Below are 8,400 nucleotides of genomic sequence, written 5' to 3'. Positions count from 1 at the left end.
CAACTTAACTCTCCCCTTAGTTCTATAGAAACTATGAGGCCCACACCCCATGCTGTGTGAGCCAAGCACTGTCAAATCCTAGCCTTTGTTCACTTTGTCCCTTCTCAGGCATATTCTGTCCCCTTACCTACCTAGTGGAAGCAACTTGTCAGGCCAAGCCTTTGAGGGACATCCCTGTCCCACTCAGAAGAAAGTGACTGTCTAATTATTGCTGGTTCTGAGTAGTCCTTTCCCTCCATTAAATTATCCTTGGACCACCCAGATGTCACCCACTTCCCAGACTTGTGTGCTCCTTGAAAGTGGGGACATGGCTGTGAAGATGCTTACAGAGCACTTACTGCTTCTGCAGAGGACCTGGGCTTGGTTCCCAGCACCATAGTGGCTCACTACCGTCCATAACTCTAGTCCCAGGGAACCTAAAACCCTATTGATTCACAGGCACCAGGCACACATGCAGTACATATCTGCATACACAGGCTAAGAAAATGGGATCACAGTTGGGCAATGGTGGCACACACCTTTAATCCCAGTCACTCGAGAGGCAGAGGCAGGTGGATCTCTGTGAGTTCGAAGCCAGCCTGGTCTACAAGAGCTAGTTCCAGGACAGCCAGGGCTATACAGAGAAAGAAAGAAAAGAAGGAAGGAAGGAAGGAGGGAGGGAGGGAGGGAAGGAGGGAGGGAGGGAAGGAAGGACAGAAGGGAAAAAAGAAAAAGAGAGAGAGAGAGAGAGAGAGAGAGAGAGAGAGAGAGAGAGAGAGAGAAGGAGTCACATCCCAGGCACACTGATGTCACTGTACCCGTGCAGAAATTGATCTACATCAAGAGCTCCTTAACAAGGCCCTGAAGGAGTTTGGCAAGTGGCATGAGTCCTTGGCAAGTGGATGAGTTCCACCCCACACCCATCACCCTCACACCTGGTTCCATGATGTCCTGGAGATGGCAGAGTTAGACTACACAACAGCCTCTTCTCTCCTGGCCCAGGAGGCATTGCTCTCCACCAGTTTCTAGAAACCAGGCTTGGCTGCCCTGTCACCCATTGCCCACAGTAAGTCTCCGTAAAAGTAAGACTTTCCACGGAGGAGTTAAGTGAAAGGGACAGAAGAAACGGAGGGCTGTGGGGTGGGGTGAAGCAGTTTCTCCATGTTTCCACGGAGGAAAAAGGCTCTGGAACCTGATATTCCTCAGAGATGGACAAGGAGGCGGCAGGGTGTGTGTGTGTGTGTGTGTGTGTGTGTGTGTGTGTGTGTAAATGCTACCCAGGTATCCTCCCTACTCCTCCACCCTCTATGTAGCATGGACAATGGTTCTCAGGCTGCCACTTCTGCCCCTAATTAGCAACTGCTCCCTCCCTCATTGTCTCTGGCCAGTGCCCCAGTCACGGCCTCTTTTGTGAACTCGGATTCCTGGGTGCAAGGTAGCCTCATTAGTACCCGGAGACCGCCCCATCTCCAAGAAACAGGCAGACAGACAAGCAGGAGACCAAGGACAGGGTGGCCATTCTTTGGGTCCAACCTGGAGACGGCTCCATGGCAAGATGCTAATCTTAGACATGCTTTTGTCTGGTTTAAAATGGGCTCAGATGCTTATGTCTCCCCCCCCCCCTTCCACACACACCTCAGAGCACTATAAACCCCTGCCCCTGGAAGCAGCCCACAGTCCACCACCGCCTCAGACTCCTTGGGTGTTTGGACCACTGCACTGAAGACAACTGTCTTTCCAGACTGCCCTGCCCTGGGCTCCAGACATCATGAATTTTCTTTCTACAAAGGTAAAGAGCTGGGAATAGGGATGAGCCTCACCAACTGAGGCCGCTACAGTGTTTGCTCAGGGGCTGGGCCCAAGATGTTCTTTCTCGGGCAGCACTGAGGCAGGAGTCTGGGCGGGATCGCAGACTGTTTGGTTAACACTAGGTACGCCATTCTCTTAGAGGCTCGTCTTTCATGAGCGAGCGCTTGTATTTCGGATGCTTTTATGCTTGTCAGTTTATGTCTCCCATTTAACAGCCCTGGATAGCAGGGATGATTTAATGCCTCGTTCTCTAAGAGGGTGAGAAACTGGTCCAAAGTCACAATGTTCAGTTTTCTCCAGCAAAGGAACAGGCCTGCTGTGTGTGTAGAGGGAAGGCCTAGGCTGAATAAACCCTTTGTTTCGGCTAAGCTTACATGTTTGTTTCAGACAGACTCAGACACGCCTGTCTGCAGGTGGAGCCTTTAAATGTGTTTGCAAGGGACAAACTTATTCAGCCGGCGAAAGTTTACAAGGGCTTCCTAGGGAAGGTGGCTCGGCTGTGGACCGAAGGAAGTGTAGACGCAGGAAACTCAGTGACAGTCAGGCAAGATTTCAGGCAAGGTGAGGTTCTGAGCCAACTGGGTATGGAGTGAACCCCTTTCGCGCCCTGTCTCTCGTTCTTTTTAGATTCCCTGGGCCGCCGTGACGCTGCTGTTGCTACTACTGTTGCCGCCAGCGCTGCTGTCGCTTGGGGTGGACGCACAGCCTCTGCCCGACTGCTGTCGCCAGAAGACCTGCTCTTGCCGCCTCTACGAACTGTTGCACGGCGCTGGAAACCACGCCGCGGGCATCCTGACTCTGGGAAAGCGGCGTCCTGGACCCCCAGGACTCCAGGGCCGGCTGCAGCGCCTTCTGCAAGCCAACGGCAACCACGCTGCGGGCATCCTGACCATGGGCCGGCGCGCAGGCGCAGACCTAGAGCCACATCCCTGCCCTGGTCGCCGCTGTCTGACCGCTACAGCCACCGCTTTAGCATCCCGGGGCGGGTCAATCTGAACCGGTCTTCAAACCCTGTTCTGGTCCTCTCTTCTCCCCTCTGCTCGCCAATGTCAGTCTCTAGGAAAACGGCAATAAAGACGAGTCTCTGTTGGTGTGGCTAATCTTTGTTCCTGTGTGTCAAGTTCAGGCCTCCAGGGGGCGGGAGAGCATCTTGGGAACTGTGAAAGATCTAGGTCCCGGAAGGAGCTTGGTTTCTTCTCCGAAATACTTGGTAGGGAAGACTCAAGTGCAAGGGTCCTTGCAAAGTCCCGGGGTGCATACCTGCCGGGGGTGGGGGGTGGGGATGAGGTACCCATGTGTCCCACGTTGTTCTACTATCTACTTTATTTGCTTATTTCTATTTATTGATTTTAAAGCAGGGTCTTATGTATTCCAGGCTGTCCTCAAATGACCAGAACGACCGTAAACTTAAGTGACCTCTCCGGGACTGTTGAAATTGCAAGTGTGCTCTGCCACACCTGGGGTTTATGCGGTACTGGGGGACCTGAACCCAGAGCTTCGGGTATTTTAAGCAAGCACTATACCAACCAAGCTACATCCTCAGCTCCTACTGTTCTATAATAGGGACCTATATAGAAAGGTTCAGGAAAGCTGCGTAAGGGAATAGAATCCAGCTAAGGGCTGGATGTAAGGTTACAGAAAAGGAAAGGCATATAAGCTTCCATGGTGACCCTTCCAGAGTGGTGGTGGCTTGGTCGGCTGTGCGGTGGCATGTGAGCAATGTCATACTGGAAAGCAGGTGAGCAAATTTGTGCAGTCATTGCAAATGGCCAGATATTGCACCTAGTTGGATAGAATGTAAACTGGGAATGTTCTTTTATTGTTTGTTTTTCGAGACAGGATTTCTCTGTGTCTCTGTGTAGCTTTTTTGTTTGTTTGTTTGTTTGTTTTTGGAAATATGGTTTCTCTGTAGCTTTTGGAGCCTGTCCTGGAACTAGTTCTTGTAGCCCAGGCTGGCCTTGAACTCACAGAGATCAGCCTGCCTCTGCCTCCCGATTGCTGGGATTAAAGGCAGGTGCCACCTCTGCCTGGCTTCTCTGTGTAGCTTTGAAGTCTGTCCTGGAACTCACTTTGTAGACCAAGCTGGTCTTGAACTCACAGAGATCCATCTGCCTCAGACTCCTGAGTGCTGGAATTTAAAGGTATATGCAACCACAGCCAGGCTTCTGAGAATGTTCTTAAGCAAAAATGGGGCAAAAAAAAAGATTTTTTTTCTACGACTCTAGCAAAAGATAACTGTTGTGGATGGGAATGTGCACCCCCCAGATTCACATGTTGAAGTCTTAATCCCTCCCCCAGCATTTAGGAAGTGGTCTTGCCAATGCAGTCAAGTAATATAAGATGGGAGTATGGCAGACCTCTAATCCAGTATGAGTAATGCTCTCATAAAAAGGGGGATTGCCATACACACAGAGACTCAGGAAGAACTCGTATGAACTTGGAAACAAAGACCAAGGCAATGCATGCACAAGCCAAAGATGCCAGAGCTCACCAGCAACCCACTAAGAAGCTGAAGGATAGCATGGAAGACTCTTCTTCAGAGGGATCTAGTCCTGAGGTCGGGATCTAACCTTGAACTCAGATTTCTAGATTCCAGAATTGTTTAACGATCCACTCTGTGTCACTTTGCTTTAGCCCTAGGATAGTAATGTAAAATTAAAAAAAGTAGAGACATGGGGGCTGGAGAGATGGCTCAGTGGTTAAGAGCGCTGCCTGCTCTTACAAAAGTCCTGAGTTCAATTCCCAGCAATCACATGGTTCACCACTTGTAATGAGATCTGGTATTCTCTTCTGGCCTGAAGGCATATATGCAGGTAGACCACTGTATACTTAATAAATAAATCAAAAAATAAAAATAGAGACATGAGGGCTGGCAAGATGGCTCGGTGGATAAAGGCCCTTACTGCCAAGACTGAAGAACTGAGTTCCATCCGGGAGACCTACAAAGTGGAAGGCGATAACCGACTAAGGAAAATTGTCCTCTGACCTCCACACCCTGCACTACAGCACATGCGCAAAATAAATAAATGTAACAATCCTGTTTTGAAAAGAAAGAAAAAAAAAAGAAATATCCCAACTCCAGCAGGCGGCACTAGCAACCAGACACAAACCCCAGCGTGGGCCGCGCGGGGAAACCCGTAGGGTGGAGCTACCAGAGCAGCCAGGGAACCACGCGTAGGGGCGTGGCTACCCTGAAAGAAGGGCGTGGCCACCATCCGAGCCCCACCTCATCACCTCAAGCCTCGATGGTGGGCGTGTCTCCGAGTCTCTCCCCAAGAGACACGCGTGGGCTGCTCCCCTCCGGGAGGAGAGCCGCAGAGAGGGGTGCGAGTGTCTCTGGCGGCCCCTCCCGGTGCGGAGCCACGTGGTGGGCGCGGGCCGAGCCCTCGGGGAAGAACCTGACCCGTGGGGAGGTGGGAGGGGGGTGGCTCTCAAAGTGCTGCGGAGCAGAGCTCAGAGCTACCAGGTTCAGAGCAGAGAGGCAGCGGCGGCGAGAGGAGGGGAGGAGGCAGGCCGGCGCATGGGGCGCCCCGGCCCCGCCGGTAGCGCGCCCCCTCCGGCCAGGCCGCGCTGAACGCAGCCAGCGCAACCCCTCGAATCCGCACCCGGGGCCATGCCGGTCATGAAGGGGTTGCTGGCCCCTCAAAACACCTTTCTGGACACCATCGCCACCCGCTTTGACGGCACGCGTGAGTTGGATGGGGGCTGGGTCAAGTCTCCTTGGGACAGGGTGGATATAATGGACACGGTGTGATCAGAGAAGAGAGAATGGGATGCAGGAACTCCTGAAGCCTTGGTAAAGAAACAGGGTGCGGAGCCCCTGAGAGTGAAAGATCAACAGACTGGGGCAGTGGGGGGGAACAAGGTTAGGGGGTGTGACTCAAGGCAAAAGAGGCTCTTTGTGCCATACAACGGAGGAGGGGGCCTTGGGAGCCACCCACTCCGGGACAGAGCTATGCTGGGGGTGTGTTTGGAGGTGTCTGAGAACTGGAGATGGGACAAAGTGGTCTGATGACTCCAGATGCTTCTGCCCCAGAAAAAGAGAAAGAGCGATCAGACTTAGTTAAGACCTAGTCTATATTAAGGTCACGCGCGCCCCAAATTATGAGATATCTGTGTGTGAGGTGGGTGAGGCAAAACGGGGGCAAGTGCTTGAGACCATGGGAACTCTCTGCTAGCCCACCTGAGCGTGGTTCCCAAGTTCAGCACCTTGGACAGCCGCAGAGCTCCTTCCCGGCCTCTTCTCCCGCCATTCCCTCACCCAACTCTGGAACACCCATGTCTTCCTTTGTCCCTCTCCGAAACCCTGGCGGGCATTAGGAGGGTGGGGGAGCGGTAGCCGAGGGCGGAAACCGAGCCGCCAGGGCTCTACCCCCCCCCTTGTTTCCATAGCGCCAATCACCGAGGCAACGGGCCCTGGGATGGAAGAAGTAGACTGTGCCCAGGACCCAGTGCTTCCTAGGCATCCTAAGTGTCCCAATCAGCCACCCCACCCTGGGACCCTAACCACTCCTAGGGTCCTTGAACTGCTTGGGTCTCATATTCCATCAACTGAGCCTGTCCCTGGGTGCCCTCCCACCGCCAAGCCTCTAATCCACTGAAGCTAGAGGGAGCCAACTCAGGTTCTGGTGCTGGGGGTGGCTGCAGCTCACACCTCAATGTCTTCTCCAGTTTGACTTTAAGCACCAGGAGCAGATCCCCTGAAAATATCAAAAAAAAAAGGGGGGGCATTTCCTGGAAGGCAAGAAAGAGGATGTGTCTCCCACTGTCTTTCCCTCACTTTAAGCACATTTGTGAGTTTGGAAATTGTCTGCCTTTTGGTTTAACAATAGGAGTATGATGTCATCAGAATCTTTGTCCTGCTCATGAGAAACCCTGTCTCGAAAAACCAAAAAAAAAAAAAAAAAAAGAAAAAAAGAAAATGCTGGGATTGTATCCAAGGATATGCTTCCAAAACTGAGTGACTGCAGGGTGTGTGTGTGGTGGTGGGGGGGAGTTTTTTCCTTTCTCAGAGTAGCATTTACTAAGTGCCAGGAGACCTTCTTCCCAGGTTACCTGACGCAACCCACAGCCACCAGAGAAAAAGACACACTGTGTCCCACTTTGCAGAAAAGGAAACTGAGGCACAGGAGCTATAGTTTACTTGCCCGGGATCACAGTCACTGTCACAGGGTGTTGGAAATGAGTCCTGGAACCCATGCCCTTACTATTCTATCATGCTCTCTGAAGTCACAGCGCCCCAGCTTGAAGGCAGCACGAACCCCATGGCCTCCTAGGGTTCCTTCTCTAGTCCTCCCTTGAGTCCTTGCCCTTTGGTTCTATCCCTTGTTCTCATTTCAGAACATCTCAGAGCTCCCTTAGGAACCACCTAGAACCTTCTAGCTCTCTGATCTCTGCTCACAACTTGAGGGAACTGTTGTTCATCTGGAAGTTAGCTCCCTTTTGGCCTGGCCCTGACCCTGACTTCTCCCTCCTGCAGATAGCAACTTCCTTCTGGCCAACGCACAGGGCCCACGGGGTTATCCCATCGTCTACTGCTCTGACGGCTTCTGTGAGCTCACAGGCTACGGCCGCACCGAGGTCATGCAGAAAACCTGTAGCTGCCGATTCCTCTATGGCCCAGAGACCAGCGAGCCGGCCCTGCAACGGCTGCAAAAAGCCCTGGAGGGCCACCAGGAACACCGAGCCGAAATCTGCTTTTACCGAAAGGATGGTGAGGAGCCTGACCTGGCTTGCCATCTGCCCAGATCCTAGGTCTCAGCCAGAGGCTGCTGTGCACAGAGGAGCTTGGGGGCTTATTCTCCCATGGCCACAAGCTGGCTACAGAACTAAGTTCATCCTTCATGTTTTCTGGGCCTTGGTCTCTCCGTTTGTGAAGTGAAGTGAAGATAACAAATCTCTGGGGTGTCTCCCAGCTCTCAGCATTCACCAGAGAGAAACCAGGGAAGGCCGAGAGTTGGCACAGTGCTGCTCACCCACCTCTGCCCTCTCTCTGTGCCCACAGGCTCAGCCTTTTGGTGTCTCCTGGACATGATGCCCATCAAGAATGAGATGGGGGAAGTTGTGCTTTTCCTGTTTTCCTTCAAGGACATCACTCAGAGTGGAGGCCCAGGGCTTGGCTCACCGGGAATCCATGGGGACAATAATCACGGTAACTGGACGTCTGGGTCACAATAGACTGCTCCACACACAACCTCTTAGGATGCACCCCAACTTATCCCTGCCTTTGTCTCCTTTGTTTTTGTTTGTTTGTTTTTCCTAATAGAAAACTCCCTTGGGAGGAGAGGAACTAGCTCAAAACTTCGGTCCACCAGAAGACAGAACCGGACAGTCCTCCGCAGATTGACTGGCCACTTTGGTCGCCGGGGTCAGGGAAGCGTGGAGGCAAATAATGTGAGTTCCACCCCCAACTGATATTTCCAAGTCCTCCAACCCTAATTCCCAGCTACCTTCTCCCTTGCTCCCTGTCTGCTCAGTCTCCCTCTGTGGGTTTGTCCCCCTGCCAGCCCATTTTCCTTATGCTACTTTCTTTCTTTTTTTGTTTTTCGTGACAGGGTTTCTCTGTGGCTTTGGAGCCTGTCCTGGAACTAGCTCTGTAGACCAGGCTGGTCT

General features: G+C 52.5%; 2 protein-coding genes across 2 annotated transcripts in view; both read left to right on the top strand.

Annotated features, from left to right (window-relative positions):
* Nucleotides 1-1,668: 1,668 nt before the first annotated feature.
* Hcrt (hypocretin neuropeptide precursor) lies at nt 1,669-2,888 on the top strand. The gene is made up of 2 exons (XM_005369026.2): nt 1,669-1,768; nt 2,416-2,888. Exons 1-2 carry the CDS (start codon nt 1,748-1,750, stop codon nt 2,782-2,784), a joined length of 390 nt encoding a protein of 129 aa, XP_005369083.1. The 5' UTR covers nt 1,669-1,747; the 3' UTR covers nt 2,785-2,888.
* A 2,219-nt stretch (nt 2,889-5,107) lies between these two features.
* The window catches only part of Kcnh4 (potassium voltage-gated channel subfamily H member 4), a 21,429-nt gene continuing 18,136 nt past the window's right edge, over nt 5,108-8,400 (top strand). The window contains exons 1-4 of the mRNA XM_005369025.3: nt 5,108-5,477; nt 7,268-7,501; nt 7,793-7,939; nt 8,054-8,181. Coding sequence (XP_005369082.1) covers nt 5,402-5,477; nt 7,268-7,501; nt 7,793-7,939; nt 8,054-8,181 — 585 coding nt within the window. The 5' untranslated portion in view covers nt 5,108-5,401. The remainder of the gene's footprint in view (nt 5,478-7,267; nt 7,502-7,792; nt 7,940-8,053; nt 8,182-8,400) is intronic.

This window comes from Microtus ochrogaster, unplaced genomic scaffold, assembly GCF_000317375.1.
Source record: "Microtus ochrogaster isolate Prairie Vole_2 unplaced genomic scaffold, MicOch1.0 UNK44, whole genome shotgun sequence".
Lineage (NCBI taxonomy): Eukaryota > Metazoa > Chordata > Mammalia > Rodentia > Cricetidae > Microtus > Microtus ochrogaster.
This window is presented reverse-complemented; position numbering and strand designations above follow the sequence as displayed.